The 26421-nt window shown below is 63.0% G+C and overlaps 5 protein-coding genes across 5 annotated transcripts; all 5 read left to right on the top strand.

The window, feature by feature from the left end:
- The first annotated feature begins 2446 nt into the window (after positions 1–2446).
- Positions 2447–4159, top strand: LOC138682254 (serine/arginine repetitive matrix protein 5-like). The gene has a single exon (XM_069772279.1). It carries the CDS (start codon positions 2447–2449, stop codon positions 4157–4159), a length of 1713 nt encoding a protein of 570 aa, XP_069628380.1.
- Positions 4160–6666: 2507 nt separating this feature from the next.
- On the top strand, positions 6667–8379 carry LOC138682253 (serine/arginine repetitive matrix protein 5-like). Its single transcript, XM_069772278.1, has one exon. It carries the CDS (start codon positions 6667–6669, stop codon positions 8377–8379), a length of 1713 nt encoding a protein of 570 aa, XP_069628379.1.
- Positions 8380–10886: 2507 nt separating this feature from the next.
- Positions 10887–12599, top strand: LOC138682252 (serine/arginine repetitive matrix protein 5-like). Its single transcript, XM_069772277.1, has one exon. It carries the CDS (start codon positions 10887–10889, stop codon positions 12597–12599), a length of 1713 nt encoding a protein of 570 aa, XP_069628378.1.
- Positions 12600–19503: 6904 nt separating this feature from the next.
- LOC138682251 (serine/arginine repetitive matrix protein 5-like) lies at positions 19504–21216 on the top strand. The gene has a single exon (XM_069772276.1). The coding sequence runs from the start codon at positions 19504–19506 to the stop codon at positions 21214–21216; it is 1713 nt and encodes a 570-aa protein (XP_069628377.1).
- Positions 21217–23723: 2507 nt separating this feature from the next.
- Positions 23724–25436, top strand: LOC138682250 (serine/arginine repetitive matrix protein 5-like). Its single transcript, XM_069772275.1, has one exon. The coding sequence runs from the start codon at positions 23724–23726 to the stop codon at positions 25434–25436; it is 1713 nt and encodes a 570-aa protein (XP_069628376.1).
- The last annotated feature ends 985 nt before the right edge of the window (positions 25437–26421 follow it).

The raw sequence follows: 26421 nt of genomic DNA, 5'->3' as shown, positions 1-26421 counted from the left end.
CAAAGAGCCCAGGGACACAGAAGGCCCTCGAGGTGGTGGTTGTGCGGCTGCTGAGGGGCACCTGGACGGTGGCAGCGGGACGGTCGCAACCTGGGCTGTCTCCGACTCTGGCAGTGGCAGCGAACAGGATCAAGGCAGCCTCACAGCTCCGGCTGAGGCAGGAACTGCTCCTGTCGTCTCCTCTCATGACAAATCATGGATTTGAGGAGGAGGGAAGGGACCTCTGGAGGCCACCTAGTCCAAGCCCGCTGCTGGAGCGGGGTCAGCCAGAGCAGACTGCCCAGGGCTGCATCCAGTCAGGCTCTGATGATCGCGAAGGACGGAGCCTCCGGAACCCCTCTGGGCAATCTGTTCCCTAGCTCGACCTCCCTTCAAATAAACAAGCTTTGTATTGTACTGCAGTTAGGGAGAGGTTCTTTTCTTTCAACTGGTGCCCGTTGTCTTGTCCTGTCTCTGGATACCACTGCGAAGGGACTGGAGAACCGCTGCCCCACCGGGCTGCGCGCAGGAGTGTGGGTGCCTGGACCTGGGGGGTGCAGGGTGCGGTGGCAGAGGACAGGGAAGGGTGAGAGGGCAAGCTGAGGTTCTCTGTTGCTCCTGTTCATGCTTGGGACCTTGAGGCCTCTGGCCTTTGTGCTCGTGGAGGGGAGCACGAGGGAGGCTCCTCCACAAAGCCCTTCTTCCCCGGAGCTCTGCGTGGGGCAGAGCCCTTAGAGACTCAAACTGCAGCGTTAGCGCTTTCTTCACGCCAGGAAAGGAGATGAGAGCAGGACATGCTCTTTCTGGGGAAAGCCCAAAGCACAGAAATAAAAAAATAACCGGAGGCTTTGGAATCACGAAAAAGAAAAGGAGCCTTGGGTGCAACATCCTGCGAGTAACCCAGTATTTCCAAGGGACAGGGGATAACCGGTGCACCGTAGCCCTGCTGGTTAGGGCCAAAGGTGTGGGGCTTTGTGGAAAACACAAAACGCAGTCATCAACCTCCAGGTAGTTTTCCTCAAGTCTCTTAATCTCCAGGCAGATCCTGACCTTGGACTCTTTGCAGAGTCTCATTCATTGGACCTGTCTGAGCCATCTGCCCTGAGACCAGGTCAATGAGCGATTTCTAACAAGGGCCAGCGTCTCCGCAGGGCTTCTGAACGAAGCCTCTGGAGATGGATCTCTTCGGTGCTCGTCCCCGCAGAGAAGTGTGTTTGGTGACACAAACGCGAGCCAGGCTGGGTCATTCGTCCAACGCAGGGCCGCGAGGATGCTGAAGGGACCGGAGCATCTCTCCTACGAGGAGGAGAGGAAAGGCTGAGAGAGCGGGTGATCAAGGGAGCTTACGTGCCTCGGTCGCACACAGTCACCGAACTTCAGGTAGTTGTCCTCAAGTCTCTTAACCAGCAGGCAGTCCCTGAACAGAACAGAACAGAACAGAATAGAATAGAAAGATCAGATCAGATCAGTTGGACGGGACCTACAACCATCATCTAGTCCAGCTGCCTGACCACTTCAGGGCTGACCAAAAGTTAAAGCAAATTTTGTCGCACCAGAGGCTCCTCTACTTTTTCTTGTTTCTCAAACTTCTGGTCAAACCTCTGCCCTTCTCAGGGCGGCACGGCGACTGACCTCTCGGACACGCGCAGGCAGGAATTGGGAAGGCAGGAAAGCGGCTCCTGGCCTCTCCGCAATGGCGGCCCCAGCCAGGGCGCAGCAGCGTGCCCCGGGCGGCTGCAGGACGGAGCTTGTACCTGCGTTGGGGGCGAGCACTGTCCCGGTGTCATCCAGGGCTGCGACCTCACAAAGGTGTCCCCAGCCGCACGGCTGTGACCTCACAAAGGTGTCCCCAGCCGCACGGCTGTGACCTCACTGCCGTGTCCCTATAAAAGAGGTGCCGGCACCCCGCAAGCCTCAGTGTGTCCGTGACGGACTCTGCGCGATGAGTGGCAGCATCTGTCTCCTCGGCCTCGGCATCCTGCTCCTGGCTGCCGGGGCCGTCCTCCTCAGGACCAGACGACGCCAACAGGTACGGGGCCGCTTAGGGCCAGGGGGACCCCTCGGGGCTGGCGGTGGCAGGGGCTCCCCCCAGGCAGGTCACCGTGCTCCCATTCCTGTGCCACAGGGTGACAGCTGAGGCTGAAAACTACCCGTGGCACCGGTCCCAACCTGCCGCGTCCCCAGACTCGTGCTGCTCTCGCTGAGAGGCTGGGAACCGCTTTCCTGCCTACCCAATTCCTGCCCGCACGTGTCCCAGAGGTCAGTCGCCGCCCCGCCCGGAGAGCAGGAGCACACCGAGGTGCCCCTGGCGTCACTCGTCTGCTCCAGGACGGTCCCTGGTGTTTGTGGCAGCACAAGCACGGCCCCCAGGCAGAGCAGGCACCTCTTCAGCATCTTTGCTGCTCCCTGCAGGTTGCGTCTCCAGGGCAGCTCACGAGCTTTGTCCCTCTTTCGTTTGCAGCGCAAGATGGGGTTGGAGGAGGACTCGGCAGAACAGGGCACCCCTTCCCCTGCCGCGCCGCTGGATGCCTCTGAGGACTCAAAGTGCCCAATCTGCCTGGACACCATCAACGACGAAGCCTACATGATCTGGTGCAAGCACCGCTTCTGTTTTCCTTGCGTACAGAACTGGGCCCGCATAAAAGCCGAGTGCCCAGTCTGCCGGCAGCCTGCTCAGTACGTCTTCCGCAAGCTGGCAGGTAACAACTATGAGGTGCATAGTGTCATGAGAATGAGATCTCAACGCCTCTCTGCGGAAAGAAGATCTCCAGAGGGCCGCCAGCAGCGCAGCTCTCCCAGCAGAAACCGTGGTGGTGGCCACACCGGGGCCCCAGAGAGGGGCCAAAGCAGGTCCCTGAGGCAGCACCAGGACCGTGGTGGTGGCCACACCGGGGCCCCAGAGAGGGGCCAAAGCAGGTCCCTGAGGCAGCACCAGGACCGTGGTGGTGGCCACACCGGGGCCCCAGAGAGGGGCCAAAGCAGGTCCCCGAGGCAGCACCAGGATGGCCACAGAGGGGCTCAGCACACCCAGGGCTACAACTCCTTGAGAAGCGGGACGTGGCAGCAGAGAAGGGCTCGGGACGCTGCTCAGGATGATGGCCGAGTTCCAAGGCCAGAACAGGACGTCCTGCCCTCCTCAAGCAGGAGCCAGCTCCGCCTGCGGGCAGGCCGGGATTCCTCCAGGCAACAGCAGGCAACAAGGAGCCAATCCCAGCGCAGGTCCCCCAGCACTGGGGGCCAAGCTGGGTGGGAGTGCTCACGGGCCCACAGCAGCCAAGAGCGGTGGCGGAGCAGGGATCCCAACGATGGCCGAGCTCCAAGGTCCGAACGGGACGTCCTGCCCTGCTCAAGGAGGAGCCAGTCCCGGCGCGGGTCCCCCAGCACCGGGGGCCAAGCTGGGTGGGAGCGCTCCTGGGCCCACCGCAGCAGACAGCGATGGCGGAGCAGGGATCCCGACGATGAGGGCCGAGCTCCAAGGTCCGAATGGGATGTCCTGCCCTCTTCAAGGAGGAGCCGATCCCGGCACAGGTCCCGCAGCACCGGGGGCCAAGCTGGGTGGGAGTGCTCACAGGCTCACCGCAGCCGAGGGCAGTGGCGGAGCAGGGACACGGACCGTCCCCATGTCTGGGAGAGGCAACAGAGCAGGTCCCCCAGGCGAGGCCAGCAAGTCCAGACGGGGCACCCAGGCACTGCGGCCCATGACTCCATGACAGGGCAGGGGCAGAAGAGGAGTAGGGATCCCAATAATGGCCGAGCTCCAAGGTCCGAACAGGACGTCCCGGTCTTCTCCGGGAGGAGCCAGCGCCGCCCGCGGGCAGGCCGGGATTCCTCCAGGCAACGGCGCGCCACAAGGAGCCGATCCCGGCGCAGGTCCCGCAGCACCGGGGGCCAAGCTGGGTGGGAGCAGTCACGGGCCCACAGCAGCCGACAGCGATGGCGGAGCAGGTTTCCCGACAGTGACGGCCGAGCTCCGAGGCCCGAACGGGACGTCCTGCCCTCCTCAAGGAGGAGCCAGTGCTGCCCGCAGGCAGGCTGGGATTCCTCCAGGCAACGGCGCGCCACAAGGAGCCGATCCCGGCGCAGGTCCCGCAGCACCGGGGGCCAAGCTGGGTGGGAGTGCTCAAGGAGGAGCCGATCCCGGCGCAGGACCCGCAGCCGTGCCAGGCGCGGGGCCTGGTAGCACATCCTACCAAGAAGGGAAATGCAGCGCTCGCCCCCGACCAACACCTGCCGGGGCAGCGCAAAGAGCCCAGGGACACAGAAGGCCCTCGAGGTGGTGGTTGTGCGGCTGCTGAGGGGCACCTGGACGGTGGCAGCGGGACGGTCGCAACCTGGGCTGTCTCCGACTCTGGCAGTGGCAGCGAACAGGATCAAGGCAGCCTCACAGCTCCGGCTGAGGCAGGAACTGCTCCTGTCGTCTCCTCTCATGACAAATCATGGATTTGAGGAGGAGGGAAGGGACCTCTGGAGGCCACCTAGTCCAAGCCCGCTGCTGGAGCGGGGTCAGCCAGAGCAGACTGCCCAGGGCTGCATCCAGTCAGGCTCTGATGATCGCGAAGGACGGAGCCTCCGGAACCCCTCTGGGCAATCTGTTCCCTAGCTCGACCTCCCTTCAAATAAACAAGCTTTGTATTGTACTGCAGTTAGGGAGAGGTTCTTTTCTTTCAACTGGTGCCCGTTGTCTTGTCCTGTCTCTGGATACCACTGCGAAGGGACTGGAGAACCGCTGCCCCACCGGGCTGCGCGCAGGAGTGTGGGTGCCTGGACCTGGGGGGTGCAGGGTGCGGTGGCAGAGGACAGGGAAGGGTGAGAGGGCAAGCTGAGGTTCTCTGTTGCTCCTGTTCATGCTTGGGACCTTGAGGCCTCTGGCCTTTGTGCTCGTGGAGGGGAGCACGAGGGAGGCTCCTCCACAAAGCCCTTCTTCCCCGGAGCTCTGCGTGGGGCAGAGCCCTTAGAGACTCAAACTGCAGCGTTAGCGCTTTCTTCAAGCCAGGAAAGGAGATGAGAGCAGGACATGCTCTTTCTGGGGAAAGCCCAAAGCACAGAAATAAAAAAATAACCGGAGGCTTTGGAATCACGAAAAAGAAAAGGAGCCTTGGGTGCAACATCCTGCGAGTAACCCAGTATTTCCAAGGGACAGGGGATAACCGGTGCACCGTAGCCCTGCTGGTTAGGGCCAAAGGTGTGGGGCTTTGTGGAAAACACAAAACGCAGTCATCAACCTCCAGGTAGTTTTCCTCAAGTCTCTTAATCTCCAGGCAGATCCTGACCTTGGACTCTTTGCAGAGTCTCATTCATTGGACCTGTCTGAGCCATCTGCCCTGAGACCAGGTCAATGAGCGATTTCTAACAAGGGCCAGCGTCTCCGCAGGGCTTCTGAACGAAGCCTCTGGAGATGGATCTCTTCGGTGCTCGTCCCCGCAGAGAAGTGTGTTTGGTGACACAAACGCGAGCCAGGCTGGGTCATTCGTCCAACGCAGGGCCGCGAGGATGCTGAAGGGACCGGAGCATCTCTCCTACGAGGAGGAGAGGAAAGGCTGAGAGAGCGGGTGATCAAGGGAGCTTACGTGCCTCGGTCGCACACAGTCACCGAACTTCAGGTAGTTGTCCTCAAGTCTCTTAACCAGCAGGCAGTCCCTGAACAGAACAGAACAGAACAGAATAGAATAGAAAGATCAGATCAGATCAGTTGGACGGGACCTACAACCATCATCTAGTCCAGCTGCCTGACCACTTCAGGGCTGACCAAAAGTTAAAGCAAATTTTGTCGCACCAGAGGCTCCTCTACTTTTTCTTGTTTCTCAAACTTCTGGTCAAACCTCTGCCCTTCTCAGGGCGGCACGGCGACTGACCTCTCGGACACGCGCAGGCAGGAATTGGGAAGGCAGGAAAGCGGCTCCTGGCCTCTCCGCAATGGCGGCCCCAGCCAGGGCGCAGCAGCGTGCCCCGGGCGGCTGCAGGACGGAGCTTGTACCTGCGTTGGGGGCGAGCACTGTCCCGGTGTCATCCAGGGCTGCGACCTCACAAAGGTGTCCCCAGCCGCACGGCTGTGACCTCACAAAGGTGTCCCCAGCCGCACGGCTGTGACCTCACTGCCGTGTCCCTATAAAAGAGGTGCCGGCACCCCGCAAGCCTCAGTGTGTCCGTGACGGACTCTGCGCGATGAGTGGCAGCATCTGTCTCCTCGGCCTCGGCATCCTGCTCCTGGCTGCCGGGGCCGTCCTCCTCAGGACCAGACGACGCCAACAGGTACGGGGCCGCTTAGGGCCAGGGGGACCCCTCGGGGCTGGCGGTGGCAGGGGCTCCCCCCAGGCAGGTCACCGTGCTCCCATTCCTGTGCCACAGGGTGACAGCTGAGGCTGAAAACTACCCGTGGCACCGGTCCCAACCTGCCGCGTCCCCAGACTCGTGCTGCTCTCGCTGAGAGGCTGGGAACCGCTTTCCTGCCTACCCAATTCCTGCCCGCACGTGTCCCAGAGGTCAGTCGCCGCCCCGCCCGGAGAGCAGGAGCACACCGAGGTGCCCCTGGCGTCACTCGTCTGCTCCAGGACGGTCCCTGGTGTTTGTGGCAGCACAAGCACGGCCCCCAGGCAGAGCAGGCACCTCTTCAGCATCTTTGCTGCTCCCTGCAGGTTGCGTCTCCAGGGCAGCTCACGAGCTTTGTCCCTCTTTCGTTTGCAGCGCAAGATGGGGTTGGAGGAGGACTCGGCAGAACAGGGCACCCCTTCCCCTGCCGCGCCGCTGGATGCCTCTGAGGACTCAAAGTGCCCAATCTGCCTGGACACCATCAACGACGAAGCCTACATGATCTGGTGCAAGCACCGCTTCTGTTTTCCTTGCGTACAGAACTGGGCCCGCATAAAAGCCGAGTGCCCAGTCTGCCGGCAGCCTGCTCAGTACGTCTTCCGCAAGCTGGCAGGTAACAACTATGAGGTGCATAGTGTCATGAGAATGAGATCTCAACGCCTCTCTGCGGAAAGAAGATCTCCAGAGGGCCGCCAGCAGCGCAGCTCTCCCAGCAGAAACCGTGGTGGTGGCCACACCGGGGCCCCAGAGAGGGGCCAAAGCAGGTCCCTGAGGCAGCACCAGGACCGTGGTGGTGGCCACACCGGGGCCCCAGAGAGGGGCCAAAGCAGGTCCCTGAGGCAGCACCAGGACCGTGGTGGTGGCCACACCGGGGCCCCAGAGAGGGGCCAAAGCAGGTCCCCGAGGCAGCACCAGGATGGCCACAGAGGGGCTCAGCACACCCAGGGCTACAACTCCTTGAGAAGCGGGACGTGGCAGCAGAGAAGGGCTCGGGACGCTGCTCAGGATGATGGCCGAGTTCCAAGGCCAGAACAGGACGTCCTGCCCTCCTCAAGCAGGAGCCAGCTCCGCCTGCGGGCAGGCCGGGATTCCTCCAGGCAACAGCAGGCAACAAGGAGCCAATCCCAGCGCAGGTCCCCCAGCACTGGGGGCCAAGCTGGGTGGGAGTGCTCACGGGCCCACAGCAGCCAAGAGCGGTGGCGGAGCAGGGATCCCAACGATGGCCGAGCTCCAAGGTCCGAACGGGACGTCCTGCCCTGCTCAAGGAGGAGCCAGTCCCGGCGCGGGTCCCCCAGCACCGGGGGCCAAGCTGGGTGGGAGCGCTCCTGGGCCCACCGCAGCAGACAGCGATGGCGGAGCAGGGATCCCGACGATGAGGGCCGAGCTCCAAGGTCCGAATGGGATGTCCTGCCCTCTTCAAGGAGGAGCCGATCCCGGCACAGGTCCCGCAGCACCGGGGGCCAAGCTGGGTGGGAGTGCTCACAGGCTCACCGCAGCCGAGGGCAGTGGCGGAGCAGGGACACGGACCGTCCCCATGTCTGGGAGAGGCAACAGAGCAGGTCCCCCAGGCGAGGCCAGCAAGTCCAGACGGGGCACCCAGGCACTGCGGCCCATGACTCCATGACAGGGCAGGGGCAGAAGAGGAGTAGGGACCCCAATAATGGCCGAGCTCCAAGGTCCGAACAGGACGTCCCGGTCTTCTCCGGGAGGAGCCAGCGCCGCCCGCGGGCAGGCCGGGATTCCTCCAGGCAACGGCGCGCCACAAGGAGCCGATCCCGGCGCAGGTCCCGCAGCACCGGGGGCCAAGCTGGGTGGGAGCAGTCACGGGCCCACAGCAGCCGACAGCGATGGCGGAGCAGGTTTCCCGACAGTGACGGCCGAGCTCCGAGGCCCGAACGGGACGTCCTGCCCTCCTCAAGGAGGAGCCAGTGCTGCCCGCAGGCAGGCTGGGATTCCTCCAGGCAACGGCGCGCCACAAGGAGCCGATCCCGGCGCAGGTCCCGCAGCACCGGGGGCCAAGCTGGGTGGGAGTGCTCAAGGAGGAGCCGATCCCGGCGCAGGACCCGCAGCCGTGCCAGGCGCGGGGCCTGGTAGCACATCCTACCAAGAAGGGAAATGCAGCGCTCGCCCCCGACCAACACCTGCCGGGGCAGCGCAAAGAGCCCAGGGACACAGAAGGCCCTCGAGGTGGTGGTTGTGCGGCTGCTGAGGGGCACCTGGACGGTGGCAGCGGGACGGTCGCAACCTGGGCTGTCTCCGACTCTGGCAGTGGCAGCGAACAGGATCAAGGCAGCCTCACAGCTCCGGCTGAGGCAGGAACTGCTCCTGTCGTCTCCTCTCATGACAAATCATGGATTTGAGGAGGAGGGAAGGGACCTCTGGAGGCCACCTAGTCCAAGCCCGCTGCTGGAGCGGGGTCAGCCAGAGCAGACTGCCCAGGGCTGCATCCAGTCAGGCTCTGATGATCGCGAAGGACGGAGCCTCCGGAACCCCTCTGGGCAATCTGTTCCCTAGCTCGACCTCCCTTCAAATAAACAAGCTTTGTATTGTACTGCAGTTAGGGAGAGGTTCTTTTCTTTCAACTGGTGCCCGTTGTCTTGTCCTGTCTCTGGATACCACTGCGAAGGGACTGGAGAACCGCTGCCCCACCGGGCTGCGCGCAGGAGTGTGGGTGCCTGGACCTGGGGGGTGCAGGGTGCGGTGGCAGAGGACAGGGAAGGGTGAGAGGGCAAGCTGAGGTTCTCTGTTGCTCCTGTTCATGCTTGGGACCTTGAGGCCTCTGGCCTTTGTGCTCGTGGAGGGGAGCACGAGGGAGGCTCCTCCACAAAGCCCTTCTTCCCCGGAGCTCTGCGTGGGGCAGAGCCCTTAGAGACTCAAACTGCAGCGTTAGCGCTTTCTTCAAGCCAGGAAAGGAGATGAGAGCAGGACATGCTCTTTCTGGGGAAAGCCCAAAGCACAGAAATAAAAAAATAACCGGAGGCTTTGGAATCACGAAAAAGAAAAGGAGCCTTGGGTGCAACATCCTGCGAGTAACCCAGTATTTCCAAGGGACAGGGGATAACCGGTGCACCGTAGCCCTGCTGGTTAGGGCCAAAGGTGTGGGGCTTTGTGGAAAACACAAAACGCAGTCATCAACCTCCAGGTAGTTTTCCTCAAGTCTCTTAATCTCCAGGCAGATCCTGACCTTGGACTCTTTGCAGAGTCTCATTCATTGGACCTGTCTGAGCCATCTGCCCTGAGACCAGGTCAATGAGCGATTTCTAACAAGGGCCAGCGTCTCCGCAGGGCTTCTGAACGAAGCCTCTGGAGATGGATCTCTTCGGTGCTCGTCCCCGCAGAGAAGTGTGTTTGGTGACACAAACGCGAGCCAGGCTGGGTCATTCGTCCAACGCAGGGCCGCGAGGATGCTGAAGGGACCGGAGCATCTCTCCTACGAGGAGGAGAGGAAAGGCTGAGAGAGCGGGTGATCAAGGGAGCTTACGTGCCTCGGTTGCACACAGTCACCGAACTTCAGGTAGTTGTCCTCAAGTCTCTTAACCAGCAGGCAGTCCCTGAACAGAACAGAACAGAACAGAATAGAATAGAAAGATCAGATCAGATCAGTTGGACGGGACCTACAACCATCATCTAGTCCAGCTGCCTGACCACTTCAGGGCTGACCAAAAGTTAAAGCAAATTTTGTCGCACCAGAGGCTCCTCTACTTTTTCTTGTTTCTCAAACTTCTGGTCAAACCTCTGCCCTTCTCAGGGCGGCACGGCGACTGACCTCTCGGACACGCACAGGCAGGAATTGGGAAGGCAGGAAAGCGGCTCCTGGCCTCTCCGCAATGGCGGCCCCAGCCAGGGCGCAGCAGCGTGCCCCGGGCGGCTGCAGGACGGAGCTTGTACCTGCGTTGGGGGCGAGCACTGTCCCGGTGTCATCCAGGGCTGCGACCTCACAAAGGTGTCCCCAGCCGCACGGCTGTGACCTCACAAAGGTGTCCCCAGCCGCACGGCTGTGACCTCACTGCCGTGTCCCTATAAAAGAGGCGCCGGCACCCCGCAAGCCTCAGTGTGTCCGTGACGGACTCTGCGCGATGAGTGGCAGCATCTGTCTCCTCGGCCTCGGCATCCTGCTCCTGGCTGCCGGGGCCGTCCTCCTCAGGACCAGACGACGCCAACAGGTACGGGGCCGCTTAGGGCCAGGGGGACCCCTCGGGGCTGGCGGTGGCAGGGGCTCCCCCCAGGCAGGTCACCGTGCTCCCATTCCTGTGCCACAGGGTGACAGCTGAGGCTGAAAACTACCCGTGGCACCGGTCCCAACCTGCCGCGTCCCCAGACTCGTGCTGCTCTCGCTGAGAGGCTGGGAACCGCTTTCCTGCCTACCCAATTCCTGCCCGCACGTGTCCCAGAGGTCAGTCGCCGCCCCGCCCGGAGAGCAGGAGCACACCGAGGTGCCCCTGGCGTCACTCGTCTGCTCCAGGACGGTCCCTGGTGTTTGTGGCAGCACAAGCACGGCCCCCAGGCAGAGCAGGCACCTCTTCAGCATCTTTGCTGCTCCCTGCAGGTTGCGTCTCCAGGGCAGCTCACGAGCTTTGTCCCTCTTTCGTTTGCAGCGCAAGATGGGGTTGGAGGAGGACTCGGCAGAACAGGGCACCCCTTCCCCTGCCGCGCCGCTGGATGCCTCTGAGGACTCAAAGTGCCCAATCTGCCTGGACACCATCAACAACGAAGCCTACATGATCTGGTGCAAGCACCGCTTCTGTTTTCCTTGCGTACAGAACTGGGCCCGCATAAAAGCCGAGTGCCCAGTCTGCCGGCAGCCTGCTCAGTACGTCTTCCGCAAGCTGGCAGGTAACAACTATGAGGTGCATAGTGTCATGAGAATGAGATCTCAACGCCTCTCTGCGGAAAGAAGATCTCCAGAGGGCCGCCAGCAGCGCAGCTCTCCCAGCAGAAACCGTGGTGGTGGCCACACCGGGGCCCCAGAGAGGGGCCAAAGCAGGTCCCTGAGGCAGCACCAGGACCGTGGTGGTGGCCACACCGGGGCCCCAGAGAGGGGCCAAAGCAGGTCCCTGAGGCAGCACCAGGACCGTGGTGGTGGCCACACCGGGGCCCCAGAGAGGGGCCAAAGCAGGTCCCCGAGGCAGCACCAGGATGGCCACAGAGGGGCTCAGCACACCCAGGGCTACAACTCCTTGAGAAGCGGGACGTGGCAGCAGAGAAGGGCTCGGGACGCTGCTCAGGATGATGGCCGAGTTCCAAGGCCAGAACAGGACGTCCTGCCCTCCTCAAGCAGGAGCCAGCTCCGCCTGCGGGCAGGCCGGGATTCCTCCAGGCAACAGCAGGCAACAAGGAGCCAATCCCAGCGCAGGTCCCCCAGCACTGGGGGCCAAGCTGGGTGGGAGTGCTCACGGGCCCACAGCAGCCAAGAGCGGTGGCGGAGCAGGGATCCCAACGATGGCCGAGCTCCAAGGTCCGAACGGGACGTCCTGCCCTGCTCAAGGAGGAGCCAGTCCCGGCGCGGGTCCCCCAGCACCGGGGGCCAAGCTGGGTGGGAGCGCTCCTGGGCCCACCGCAGCAGACAGCGATGGCGGAGCAGGGATCCTGACGATGAGGGCCGAGCTCCAAGGTCCGAATGGGATGTCCTGCCCTCTTCAAGGAGGAGCCGATCCCGGCACAGGTCCCGCAGCACCGGGGGCCAAGCTGGGTGGGAGTGCTCACAGGCTCACCGCAGCCGAGGGCAGTGGCGGAGCAGGGACACGGACCGTCCCCATGTCTGGGAGAGGCAACAGAGCAGGTCCCCCAGGCGAGGCCAGCAAGTCCAGACGGGGCACCCAGGCACTGCGGCCCATGACTCCATGACAGGGCAGGGGCAGAAGAGGAGTAGGGACCCCAATAATGGCCGAGCTCCAAGGTCCGAACAGGACGTCCCGGTCTTCTCCGGGAGGAGCCAGCGCCGCCCGCGGGCAGGCCGGGATTCCTCCAGGCAACGGCGCGCCACAAGGAGCCGATCCCGGCGCAGGTCCCGCAGCACCGGGGGCCAAGCTGGGTGGGAGCAGTCACGGGCCCACAGCAGCCGACAGCGATGGCGGAGCAGGTTTCCCGACAGTGACGGCCGAGCTCCGAGGCCCGAACGGGACGTCCTGCCCTCCTCAAGGAGGAGCCAGTGCTGCCCGCAGGCAGGCTGGGATTCCTCCAGGCAACGGCGCGCCACAAGGAGCCGATCCCGGCGCAGGTCCCGCAGCACCGGGGGCCAAGCTGGGTGGGAGTGCTCAAGGAGGAGCCGATCCCGGCGCAGGACCCGCAGCCGTGCCAGGCGCGGGGCCTGGTAGCACATCCTACCAAGAAGGGAAATGCAGCGCTCGCCCCCGACCAACACCTGCCGGGGCAGCGCAAAGAGCCCAGGGACACAGAAGGCCCTCGAGGTGGTGGTTGTGCGGCTGCTGAGGGGCACCTGGACGGTGGCAGCGGGACGGTCGCAACCTGGGCTGTCTCCGACTCTGGCAGTGGCAGCGAACAGGATCAAGGCAGCCTCACAGCTCCGGCTGAGGCAGGAACTGCTCCTGTCGTCTCCTCTCATGACAAATCATGGATTTGAGGAGGAGGGAAGGGACCTCTGGAGGCCACCTAGTCCAAGCCCGCTGCTGGAGCGGGGTCAGCCAGAGCAGACTGCCCAGGGCTGCATCCAGTCAGGCTCTGATGATCGCGAAGGACGGAGCCTCCGGAACCCCTCTGGGCAATCTGTTCCCTAGCTCGACCTCCCTTCAAATAAACAAGCTTTGTATTGTACTGCAGTTAGGGAGAGGTTCTTTTCTTTCAACTGGTGCCCGTTGTCTTGTCCTGTCTCTGGATACCACTGCGAAGGGACTGGAGAACCGCTGCCCCACCGGGCTGCGCGCAGGAGTGTGGGTGCCTGGACCTGGGGGGTGCAGGGTGCGGTGGCAGAGGACAGGGAAGGGTGAGAGGGCAAGCTGAGGTTCTCTGTTGCTCCTGTTCATGCTTGGGACCTTGAGGCCTCTGGCCTTTGTGCTCGTGGAGGGGAGCACGAGGGAGGCTCCTCCACAAAGCCCTTCTTCCCCGGAGCTCTGCGTGGGGCAGAGCCCTTAGAGACTCAAACTGCAGCGTTAGCGCTTTCTTCACGCCAGGAAAGGAGATGAGAGCAGGACATGCTCTTTCTGGGGAAAGCCCAAAGCACAGAAATAAAAAAATAACCGGAGGCTTTGGAATCACGAAAAAGAAAAGGAGCCTTGGGTGCAACATCCTGCGAGTAACCCAGTATTTCCAAGGGACAGGGGATAACCGGTGCACCGTAGCCCTGCTGGTTAGGGCCAAAGGTGTGGGGCTTTGTGGAAAACACAAAACGCAGTCATCAACCTCCAGGTAGTTTTCCTCAAGTCTCTTAATCTCCAGGCAGATCCTGACCTTGGACTCTTTGCAGAGTCTCATTCATTGGACCTGTCTGAGCCATCTGCCCTGAGACCAGGTCAATGAGCGATTTCTAACAAGGGCCAGCGTCTCCGCAGGGCTTCTGAACGAAGCCTCTGGAGATGGATCTCTTCGGTGCTCGTCCCCGCAGAGAAGTGTGTTTGGTGACACAAACGCGAGCCAGGCTGGGTCATTCGTCCAACGCAGGGCCGCGAGGATGCTGAAGGGACCGGAGCATCTCTCCTACGAGGAGGAGAGGAAAGGCTGAGAGAGCGGGTGATCAAGGGAGCTTACGTGCCTCGGTCGCACACAGTCACCGAACTTCAGGTAGTTGTCCTCAAGTCTCTTAACCAGCAGGCAGTCCCTGAACAGAACAGAACAGAACAGAATAGAATAGAAAGATCAGATCAGATCAGTTGGACGGGACCTACAACCATCATCTAGTCCAGCTGCCTGACCACTTCAGGGCTGACCAAAAGTTAAAGCAAATTTTGTCGCACCAGAGGCTCCTCTACTTTTTCTTGTTTCTCAAACTTCTGGTCAAACCTCTGCCCTTCTCAGGGCGGCACGGCGACTGACCTCTCGGACACGCGCAGGCAGGAATTGGGAAGGCAGGAAAGCGGCTCCTGGCCTCTCCGCAATGGCGGCCCCAGCCAGGGCGCAGCAGCGTGCCCCGGGCGGCTGCAGGACGGAGCTTGTACCTGCGTTGGGGGCGAGCACTGTCCCGGTGTCATCCAGGGCTGCGACCTCACAAAGGTGTCCCCAGCCGCACGGCTGCGACCTCACAAAGGTGTCCCCAGCCGCACGGCTGTGACCTCACTGCCGTGTCCCTATAAAAGAGGCGCCGGCACCCCGCAAGCCTCAGTGTGTCCGTGACGGACTCTGCGCGATGAGTGGCAGCATCTGTCTCCTCGGCCTCGGCATCCTGCTCCTGGCTGCCGGGGCCGTCCTCCTCAGGACCAGACGACGCCAACAGGTACGGGGCCGCTTAGGGCCAGGGGGACCCCTCGGGGCTGGCGGTGGCAGGGGCTCCCCCCAGGCAGGTCACCGTGCTCCCATTCCTGTGCCACAGGGTGACAGCTGAGGCTGAAAACTACCCGTGGCACCGGTCCCAACCTGCCGCGTCCCCAGACTCGTGCTGCTCTCGCTGAGAGGCTGGGAACCGCTTTCCTGCCTACCCAATTCCTGCCCGCACGTGTCCCAGAGGTCAGTCGCCGTCCCGCCCGGAGAGCAGGAGCACACCGAGGTGCCCCTGGCGTCACTCGTCTGCTCCAGGACGGTCCCTGGTGTTTGTGGCAGCACAAGCACGGCCCCCAGGCAGAGCAGGCACCTCTTCAGCATCTTTGCTGCTCCCTGCAGGTTGCGTCTCCAGGGCAGCTCACGAGCTTTGTCCCTCTTTCGTTTGCAGCGCAAGATGGGGTTGGAGGAGGACTCGGCAGAACAGGGCACCCCTTCCCCTGCCGCGCCGCTGGATGCCTCTGAGGACTCAAAGTGCCCAATCTGCCTGGACACCATCAACGACGAAGCCTACATGATCTGGTGCAAGCACCGCTTCTGTTTTCCTTGCGTACAGAACTGGGCCCGCATAAAAGCCGAGTGCCCAGTCTGCCGGCAGCCTGCTCAGTACGTCTTCCGCAAGCTGGCAGGTAACAACTATGAGGTGCATAGTGTCATGAGAATGAGATCTCAACGCCGCTCTGCGGAAAGAAGATCTCCAGAGGGCCGCCAGCAGCGCAGCTCTCCCAGCAGAAACCGTGGTGGTGGCCACACCGGGGCCCCAGAGAGGGGCCAAAGCAGGTCCCTGAGGCAGCACCAGGACCGTGGTGGTGGCCACACCGGGGCCCCAGAGAGGGGCCAAAGCAGGTCCCTGAGGCAGCACCAGGACCGTGGTGGTGGCCACACCGGGGCCCCAGAGAGGGGCCAAAGCAGGTCCCCGAGGCAGCACCAGGATGGCCACAGAGGGGCTCAGCACACCCAGGGCTACAACTCCTTGAGAAGCGGGACGTGGCAGCAGAGAAGGGCTCGGGACGCTGCTCAGGATGATGGCCGAGTTCCAAGGCCAGAACAGGACGTCCTGCCCTCCTCAAGCAGGAGCCAGCTCCGCCTGCGGGCAGGCCGGGATTCCTCCAGGCAACAGCAGGCAACAAGGAGCCAATCCCAGCGCAGGTCCCCCAGCACTGGGGGCCAAGCTGGGTGGGAGTGCTCACGGGCCCACAGCAGCCAAGAGCGGTGGCGGAGCAGGGATCCCAACGATGGCCGAGCTCCAAGGTCCGAACGGGACGTCCTGCCCTGCTCAAGGAGGAGCCAGTCCCGGCGCGGGTCCCCCAGCACCGGGGGCCAAGCTGGGTGGGAGCGCTCCTGGGCCCACCGCAGCAGACAGCGATGGCGGAGCAGGGATCCCGACGATGAGGGCCGAGCTCCAAGGTCCGAATGGGATGTCCTGCCCTCTTCAAGGAGGAGCCGATCCCGGCACAGGTCCCGCAGCACCGGGGGCCAAGCTGGGTGGGAGTGCTCACAGGCTCACCGCAGCCGAGGGCAGTGGCGGAGCAGGGACACGGACCGTCCCCATGTCTGGGAGAGGCAACAGAGCAGGTCCCCCAGGCGAGGCCAGCAAGTCCAGACGGGGCACCCAGGCACTGCGGCCCATGACTCCATGACAGGGCAGGGGCAGAAGAGGAGTAGGGATCCCAATAATGGCCGAGCTCCAAGGTCCGAACAGGACGTCCCGGTCTTCTCCGGGAGGAGCCAGCGCCGCCCGCGGGCAGGCCGGGATTCCTCCAGGCAACGGCGCGCCACAAGGAGCCGATCCCGGCGCAGGTCCCGCAGCACCGGGGGCCAAGCTGGGTGGGAGCAGTCACGGGCCCACAGCAGCCGACAGCGATGGCGGAGCAGGTTTCCCGACAGTGACGGCCGAGCTCCGAGGCCCGAACGGGACGTCCTGCCCTCCTCAAGGAGGAGCCAGTGCTGCCCGCAGGCAGGCTGGGATTCCTCCAGGCAACGGCGCGCCACAAGGAGCCGATCCCGGCGCAGGTCCCGCAGCACCGGGGGCCAAGCTGGGTGGGAGCAGTCACGGGCCCACAGCAGCCGACAGCGATGGCGGAGCAGGTTTCCCGACAGTGACGGCCGAGCTCCGAGGCCCGAACGGGACGTCCTGCCCTCCTCAAGGAGGAGCCAGTGCTGCCCGCAGGCAGGCTGGGATTCCTCCAGGCAACGGCGCGCCACAAGGAGCCGATCCCGGCGCAGGTCCCGCAGCACCGGGGGCCAAGCTGGGTGGGAGTGCTCAAGGAGGAGCCGATCCCGGCGCAGGACCCGCAGCCGTGCCAGGCGCGGGGCCTGGTAGCACATCCTACCAAGAAGGGAAATGCAGCGCTCGCCCCCGACCAACACCTGCCGGGGCAGCGCAAAGAGCCCAGGGACACAGAAGGCCCTCGAGGTGGTGGTTGTGCGGCTGCTGAGGGGCACCTGGACGGTGGCAGCGGGACGGTCGCAACCTGGGCTGTCTCCGACTCTGGCAGTGGCAGCGAACAGGATCAAGGCAGCCTCACAGCTCCGGCTGAGGCAGGAACTGCTCCTGTCGTCTCCTCTCATGACAAATCATGGATTTGAGGAGGAGGGAAGGGACCTCTGGAGGCCACCTAGTCCAAGCCCGCTGCTGGAGCGGGGTCAGCCAGAGCAGACTGCCCAGGGCTGCATCCAGTCAGGCTCTGATGATCGCGAAGGACGGAGCCTCCGGAACCCCTCTGGGCAATCTGTTCCCTAGCTCGACCTCCCTTCAAATAAACAAGCTTTGTATTGTACTGCAGTTAGGGAGAGGTTCTTTTCTTTCAACTGGTGCCCGTTGTCTTGTCCTGTCTCTGGATACCACTGCGAAGGGACTGGAGAACCGCTGCCCCACCGGGCTGCGCGCAGGAGTGTGGGTGCCCGAACCGGGGGGGTGCAGGGTGCGGTGGCAGAGGACAGGGAAGGGTGAGAGGGCAAGCTGAGGTTCTCTGTTGCTCCTGTTCATGCTTGGGACCTTGAGGCCTCTGGCCTTTGTGCTCGTGGAGGGGAGCACGAGGGAGGCTCCTCCACAAAGCCCTTCTTCCCCGGAGCTCTGCGTGGGGCAGAGCCCTTAGAGACTCAAACTGCAGCGTTAGCGCTTTCTTCACGCCAGGAAAGGAGATGAGAGCAGGACATGCTCTTTCTGGGGAAAGCCCAAAGCACAGAAATAAAAAAATAACCGGAGGCTTTGGAATCACGAAAAAGAAAAGGAGCCTTGGGTGCAACATCCTGCGAGTAACCCAGTATTTCCAAGGGACAGGGGATAACCGGTGCACCGTAGCCCTGCTGGTTAGGGCCAAAGGTGTGGGGCTTTGTGGAAAACACAAAACGCAGTCATCAACCTCCAGGTAGTTTTCCTCAAGTCTCTTAATCTCCAGGCAGATCCTGACCTTGGACTCTTTGCAGAGTCTCATTCATTGGACCTGTCTGAGCCATCTGCCCTGAGACCAGGTCAATGAGCGATTTCTAACAAGGGCCAGCGTCTCCGCAGGGCTTCTGAACGAAGCCTCTGGAGATGGATCTCTTCGGTGCTCGTCCCCGCAGAGAAGTGTGTTTGGTGACACAAACGCGAGCCAGGCTGGGTCATTCGTCCAACGCAGGGCCGCGAGGATGCTGAAGGGACCGGAGCATCTCCTACGAGGAGGAGAGGAAAGGCTGAGAGAGCGGGTGATCAAGGGAGCTTACGTGCCTCGGTCGCACACAGTCACCGAACTTCAGGTAGTTGTCCTCAAGTCTCTTAACCAGCAGGCAGTCCCTGAACAGAACAGAACAGAACAGAATAGAATAGAAAGATCAGATCAGATCAGTTGGACGGGACCTACAACCATCATCTAGTCCAGCTGCCTGACCACTTCAGGGCTGACCAAAAGTTAAAGCAAATTTTGTCGCACCAGAGGCTCCTCTACTTTTTCTTGTTTCTCAAACTTCTGGTCAAACCTCTGCCCTTCTCAGGGCGGCACGGCGACTGACCTCTCGGACACGCGCAGGCAGGAATTGGGAAGGCAGGAAAGCGGCTCCTGGCCTCTCCGCAATGGCGGCCCCAGCCAGGGCGCAGCAGCGTGCCCCGGGCGGCTGCAGGACGGAGCTTGTACCTGCGTTGGGGGCGAGCACTGTCCCGGTGTCATCCAGGGCTGCGACCTCACAAAGGTGTCCCCAGCCGCACGGCTGTGACCTCACTGCCGTGTCCCTATAAAAGAGGCGCCGGCACCCCGCAAGCCTCAGTGTGTCCGTGACGGACTCTGCGCGATGAGTGGCAGCATCTGTCTCCTCGGCCTCGGCATCCTGCTCCTGGCTGCCGGGGCCGTCCTCCTCAGGACCAGACGACGCCAACAGGTACGGGGCCGCTTAGGGCCAGGGGGACCCCTCGGGGCTGGCGGTGGCAGGGGCTCCCCCCAGGCAGGTCACCGTGCTCCCATTCCTGTGCCACAGGGTGACAGCTGAGGCTGAAAACTACCCGTGGCACCGGTCCCAACCTGCCGCGTCCCCAGCCTCGTGCTGCTCTCGCTGAGAGGCTGGGAACCGCTTTCCTGCCTACCCAATTCCTGCCCGCACGTGTCCCAGAGGTCAGTCGCCGTCCCGCCCGGAGAGCAGGAGCACACCGAGGTGCCCCTGGCGTCACTCGTCTGCTCCAGGACGGTCCCTGGTGTTTGTGGCAGCACAAGCACGGCCCCCAGGCAGAGCAGGCACCTCTTCAGCATCTTTGCTGCTCCCTGCAGGTTGCGTCTCCAGGGCAGCTCACGAGCTTTGTCCCTCTTTCGTTTGCAGCGCAAGATGGGGTTGGAGGAGGACTCGGCAGAACAGGGCACCCCTTCCCCTGCCGCGCCGCTGGATGCCTCTGAGGACTCAAAGTGCCCAATCTGCCTGGACACCATCAACGACGAAGCCTACATGATCTGGTGCAAGCACCGCTTCTGTTTTCCTTGCGTACAGAACTGGGCCCGCATAAAAGCCGAGTGCCCAGTCTGCCGGCAGCCTGCTCAGTACGTCTTCCGCAAGCTGGCAGGTAACAACTATGAGGTGCATAGTGTCATGAGAATGAGATCTCAACGCCTCTCTGCGGAAAGAAGATCTCCAGAGGGCCGCCAGCAGCGCAGCTCTCCCAGCAGAAACCGTGGTGGTGGCCACACCGGGGCCCCAGAGAGGGGCCAAAGCAGGTCCCTGAGGCAGCACCAGGACCGTGGTGGTGGCCACACTGGGGCCCCAGAGAGGGGCCAAAGCAGGTCCCTGAGGCAGCACCAGGACCGTGGTGGTGGCCACACCGGGGCCCCAGAGAGGGGCCAAAGCAGGTCCCCGAGGCAGCACCAGGATGGCCACAGAGGGGCTCAGCACACCCAGGGCTACAACTCCTTGAGAAGCGGGACGTGGCAGCAGAGAAGGGCTCGGGACGCTGCTCAGGATGATGGCCGAGTTCCAAGGCCAGAACAGGACGTCCTGCCCTCCTCAAGCAGGAGCCAGCTCCGCCTGCGGGCAGGCCGGGATTCCTCCAGGCAACAGCAGGCAACAAGGAGCCAATCCCAGCGCAGGTCCCCCAGCACTGGGGGCCAAGCTGGGTGGGAGTGCTCACGGGCCCACAGCAGCCAAGAGCGGTGGCGGAGCAGGGATCCCAACGATGGCCGAGCTCCAAGGTCCGAACGGGACGTCCTGCCCTGCTCAAGGAGGAGCCAGTCCCGGCGCGGGTCCCCCAGCACCGGGGGCCAAGCTGGGTGGGAGCGCTCCTGGGCCCACCGCAGCAGACAGCGATGGCGGAGCAGGGATCCCGACGATGAGGGCCGAGCTCCAAGGTCCGAATGGGATGTCCTGCCCTCTTCAAGGAGGAGCCGATCCCGGCACAGGTCCCGCAGCACCGGGGGCCAAGCTGGGTGGGAGTGCTCACAGGCTCACCGCAGCCGAGGGCAGTGGCGGAGCAGGGACACGGACCGTCCCCATGTCTGGGAGAGGCAACAGAGCAGGTCCCCCAGGCGAGGCCAGCAAGTCCAGACGGGGCACCCAGGCACTGCGGCCCATGACTCCATGACAGGGCAGGGGCAGAAGAGGAGTAGGGACCCCAATAATGGCCGAGCTCCAAGGTCCGAACAGGACGTCCCGGTCTTCTCCGGGAGGAGCCAGCGCCGCCCGCGGGCAGGCCGGGATTCCTCCAGGCAACGGCGCGCCACAAGGAGCCGATCCCGGCGCAGGTCCCGCAGCACCGGGGGCCAAGCTGGGTGGGAGCAGTCACGGGCCCACAGCAGCCGACAGCGATGGCGGAGCAGGTTTCCCGACAGTGACGGCCGAGCTCCGAGGCCCGAACGGGACGTCCTGCCCTCCTCAAGGAGGAGCCAGTGCTGCCCGCAGGCAGGCTGGGATTCCTCCAGGCAACGGCGCGCCACAAGGAGCCGATCCCGGCGCAGGTCCCGCAGCACCGGGGGCCAAGCTGGGTGGGAGTGCTCAAGGAGGAGCCGATCCCGGCGCAGGACCCGCAGCCGTGCCAGGCGCGGGGCCTGGTAGCACATCCTACCAAGAAGGGAAATGCAGCGCTCGCCCCCGACCAACACCTGCCGGGGCAGCGCAAAGAGCCCAGGGACACAGAAGGCCCTCGAGGTGGTGGTTGTGCGGCTGCTGAGGGGCACCTGGACGGTGGCAGCGGGACGGTCGCAACCTGGGCTGTCTCCGACTCTGGCAGTGGCAGCGAACAGGATCAAGGCAGCCTCACAGCTCCGGCTGAGGCAGGAACTGCTCCTGTCGTCTCCTCTCATGACAAATCATGGATTTGAGGAGGAGGGAAGGGACCTCTGGAGGCCACCTAGTCCAAGCCCGCTGCTGGAGCGGGGTCAGCCAGAGCAGACTGCCCAGGGCTGCATCCAGTCAGGCTCTGATGATCGCGAAGGACGGAGCCTCCGGAACCCCTCTGGGCAATCTGTTCCCTAGCTCGACCTCCCTTCAAATAAACAAGCTTTGTATTGTACTGCAGTTAGGGAGAGGTTCTTTTCTTTCAACTGGTGCCCGTTGTCTTGTCCTGTCTCTGGATACCACTGCGAAGGGACTGGAGAACCGCTGCCCCACCGGGCTGCGCGCAGGAGTGTGGGTGCCTGGACCTGGGGGGTGCAGGGTGCGGTGGCAGAGGACAGGGAAGGGTGAGAGGGCAAGCTGAGGTTCTCTGTTGCTCCTGTTCATGCTTGGGACCTTGAGGCCTCTGGCCTTTGTGCTCGTGGAGGGGAGCACGAGGGAGGCTCCTCCACAAAGCCCTTCTTCCCCGGAGCTCTGCGTGGGGCAGAGCCCTTAGAGACTCAAACTGCAGCGTTAGCGCTTTCTTCACGCCAGGAAAGGAGATGAGAGCAGGACATGCTCTTTCTGGGGAAAGCCCAAAGCACAGAAATAAAAAAATAACCGGAGGCTTTGGAATCACGAAAAAGAAAAGGAGCCTTGGGTGCAACATCCTGCGAGTAACCCAGTATTTCCAAGGGACAGGGGATAACCGGTGCACCGTAGCCCTGCTGGTTAGGGCCAAAGGTGTGGGGCTTTGTGGAAAACACAAAACGCAGTCATCAACCTCCAGGTAGTTTTCCTCAAGTCTCTTAATCTCCAGGCAGATCCTGACCTTGGACTCTTTGCAGAGTCTCATTCATTGGACCTGTCTGAGCCATCTGCCCTGAGACCAGGTCAATGAGCGATTTCTAACAAGGGCCAGCGTCTCCGCAGGGCTTCTGAACGAAGCCTCTGGAGATGGATCTCTTCGGTGCTCGTCCCCGCAGAGAAGTGTGTTTGGTGACACAAACGCGAGCCAGGCTGGGTCATTCGTCCAACGCAGGGCCGCGAGGATGCTGAAGGGACCGGAGCATCTCTCCTACGAGGAGGAGAGGAAAGGCTGAGAGAGCGGGTGATCAAGGGAGCTTACGTGCCTCGGTCGCACACAGTCACCGAACTTCAGGTAGTTGTCCTCAAGTCTCTTAACCAGCAGGCAGTCCCTGAACAGAACAGAACAGAACAGAATAGAATAGAAAGATCAGATCAGATCAGTTGGACGGGACCTACAACCATCATCTAGTCCAGCTGCCTGACCACTTCAGGGCTGACCAAAAGTTAAAGCAAATTTTGTCGCACCAGAGGCTCCTCTACTTTTTCTTGTTTCTCAAACTTCTGGTCAAACCTCTGCCCTTCTCAGGGCGGCACGGCGACTGACCTCTCGGACACGCGCAGGCAGGAATTGGGAAGGCAGGAAAGCGGCTCCTGGCCTCTCCGCAATGGCGGCCCCAGCCAGGGCGCAGCAGCGTGCCCCGGGCGGCTGCAGGACGGAGCTTGTACCTGCGTTGGGGGCGAGCACTGTCCCGGTGTCATCCAGGGCTGCGACCTCACAAAGGTGTCCCCAGCCGCACGGCTGTGACCTCACAAAGGTGTCCCCAGCCGCACGGCTGTGACCTCACTGCCGTGTCCCTATAAAAGAGGCGCCGGCACCCCGCAAGCCTCAGTGTGTCCGTGACGGACTCTGCGCGATGAGTGGCAGCATCTGTCTCCTCGGCCTCGGCATCCTGCTCCTGGCTGCCGGGGCCGTCCTCCTCAGGACCAGACGACGCCAACAGGTACGGGGCCGCTTAGGGCCAGGGGGACCCCTCGGGGCTGGCGGTGGCAGGGGCTCCCCCCAGGCAGGTCACCGTGCTCCCATTCCTGTGCCACAGGGTGACAGCTGAGGCTGAAAACTACCCGTGGCACCGGTCCCAACCTGCCGCGTCCCCAGCCTCGTGCTGCTCTCGCTGAGAGGCTGGGAACCGCTTTCCTGCCTACCCAATTCCTGCCCGCACGTGTCCCAGAGGTCAGTCGCCGTCCCGCCCGGAGAGCAGGAGCACACCGAGGTGCCCCTGGCGTCACTCGTCTGCTCCAGGACGGTCCCTGGTGTTTGTGGCAGCACAAGCACGGCCCCCAGGCAGAGCAGGCACCTCTTCAGCATCTTTGCTGCTCCCTGCAGGTTGCGTCTCCAGGGCAGCTCACGAGCTTTGTCCCTCTTTCGTTTGCAGCGCAAGATGGGGTTGGAGGAGGACTCGGCAGAACAGGGCACCCCTTCCCCTGCCGCGCCGCTGGATGCCTCTGAGGACTCAAAGTGCCCAATCTGCCTGGACACCATCAACGACGAAGCCTACATGATCTGGTGCAAGCACCGCTTCTGTTTTCCTTGCGTACAGAACTGGGCCCGCATAAAAGCCGAGTGCCCAGTCTGCCGGCAGCCTGCTCAGTACGTCTTCCGCAAGCTGGCAGGTAACAACTATGAGGTGCATAGTGTCATGAGAATGAGATCTCAACGCCTCTCTGCGGAAAGAAGATCTCCAGAGGGCCGCCAGCAGCGCAGCTCTCCCAGCAGAAACCGTGGTGGTGGCCACACCGGGGCCCCAGAGAGGGGCCAAAGCAGGTCCCTGAGGCAGCACCAGGACCGTGGTGGTGGCCACACCGGGGCCCCAGAGAGGGGCCAAAGCAGGTCCCTGAGGCAGCACCAGGACCGTGGTGGTGGCCACACCGGGGCCCCAGAGAGGGGCCAAAGCAGGTCCCCGAGGCAGCACCAGGATGGCCACAGAGGGGCTCAGCACACCCAGGGCTACAACTCCTTGAGAAGCGGGACGTGGCAGCAGAGAAGGGCTCGGGACGCTGCTCAGGATGATGGCCGAGTTCCAAGGCCAGAACAGGACGTCCTGCCCTCCTCAAGCAGGAGCCAGCTCCGCCTGCGGGCAGGCCGGGATTCCTCCAGGCAACAGCAGGCAACAAGGAGCCAATCCCAGCGCAGGTCCCCCAGCACTGGGGGCCAAGCTGGGTGGGAGTGCTCACGGGCCCACAGCAGCCAAGAGCGGTGGCGGAGCAGGGATCCCAACGATGGCCGAGCTCCAAGGTCCGAACGGGACGTCCTGCCCTGCTCAAGGAGGAGCCAGTCCCGGCGCGGGTCCCCCAGCACCGGGGGCCAAGCTGGGTGGGAGCGCTCCTGGGCCCACCGCAGCAGACAGCGATGGCGGAGCAGGGATCCCGACGATGAGGGCCGAGCTCCAAGGTCCGAATGGGATGTCCTGCCCTCTTCAAGGAGGAGCCGATCCCGGCACAGGTCCCGCAGCACCGGGGGCCAAGCTGGGTGGGAGTGCTCACAGGCTCACCGCAGCCGAGGGCAGTGGCGGAGCAGGGACACGGACCGTCCCCATGTCTGGGAGAGGCAACAGAGCAGGTCCCCCAGGCGAGGCCAGCAAGTCCAGACGGGGCACCCAGGCACTGCGGCCCATGACTCCATGACAGGGCAGGGGCAGAAGAGGAGTAGGGACCCCAATAATGGCCGAGCTCCAAGGTCCGAACAGGACGTCCCGGTCTTCTCCGGGAGGAGCCAGCGCCGCCCGCGGGCAGGCCGGGATTCCTCCAGGCAACGGCGCGCCACAAGGAGCCGATCCCGGCGCAGGTCCCGCAGCACCGGGGGCCAAGCTGGGTGGGAGCAGTCACGGGCCCACAGCAGCCGACAGCGATGGCGGAGCAGGTTTCCCGACAGTGACGGCCGAGCTCCGAGGCCCGAACGGGACGTCCTGCCCTCCTCAAGGAGGAGCCAGTGCTGCCCGCAGGCAGGCTGGGATTCCTCCAGGCAACGGCGCGCCACAAGGAGCCGATCCCGGCGCAGGTCCCGCAGCACCGGGGGCCAAGCTGGGTGGGAGTGCTCAAGGAGGAGCCGATCCCGGCGCAGGACCCGCAGCCGTGCCAGGCGCGGGGCCTGGTAGCACATCCTACCAAGAAGGGAAATGCAGCGCTCGCCCCCGACCAACACCTGCCGGGGCAGCGCAAAGAGCCCAGGGACACAGAAGGCCCTCGAGGTGGTGGTTGTGCGGCTGCTGAGGGGCACCTGGACGGTGGCAGCGGGACGGTCGCAACCTGGGCTGTCTCCGACTCTGGCAGTGGCAGCGAACAGGATCAAGGCAGCCTCACAGCTCCGGCTGAGGCAGGAACTGCTCCTGTCGTCTCCTCTCATGACAAATCATGGATTTGAGGAGGAGGGAAGGGACCTCTGGAGGCCACCTAGTCCAAGCCCGCTGCTGGAGCGGGGTCAGCCAGAGCAGACTGCCCAGGGCTGCATCCAGTCAGGCTCTGATGATCGCGAAGGACGGAGCCTCCGGAACCCCTCTGGGCAATCTGTTCCCTAGCTCGACCTCCCTTCAAATAAACAAGCTTTGTATTGTACTGCAGTTAGGGAGAGGTTCTTTTCTTTCAACTGGTGCCCGTTGTCTTGTCCTGTCTCTGGATACCACTGCGAAGGGACTGGAGAACCGCTGCCCCACCGGGCTGCGCGCAGGAGTGTGGGTGCCTGGACCTGGGGGGTGCAGGGTGCGGTGGCAGAGGACAGGGAAGGGTGAGAGGGCAAGCTGAGGTTCTCTGTTGCTCCTGTTCATGCTTGGGACCTTGAGGCCTCTGGCCTTTGTGCTCGTGGAGGGGAGCACGAGGGAGGCTCCTCCACAAAGCCCTTCTTCCCCGGAGCTCTGCGTGGGGCAGAGCCCTTAGAGACTCAAACTGCAGCGTTAGCGCTTTCTTCACGCCAGGAAAGGAGATGAGAGCAGGACATGCTCTTTCTGGGGAAAGCCCAAAGCACAGAAATAAAAAAATAACCGGAGGCTTTGGAATCACGAAAAAGAAAAGGAGCCTTGGGTGCAACATCCTGCGAGTAACCCAGTATTTCCAAGGGACAGGGGATAACCGGTGCACCGTAGCCCT

Source organism: Haliaeetus albicilla, chromosome 27 (genome assembly GCF_947461875.1).
Source record: "Haliaeetus albicilla chromosome 27, bHalAlb1.1, whole genome shotgun sequence".
Lineage (NCBI taxonomy): Eukaryota > Metazoa > Chordata > Aves > Accipitriformes > Accipitridae > Haliaeetus > Haliaeetus albicilla.
The sequence above is the reverse complement of the archived record's forward strand: the minus strand, read 5'-3'. Positions and strand labels throughout refer to the sequence as shown.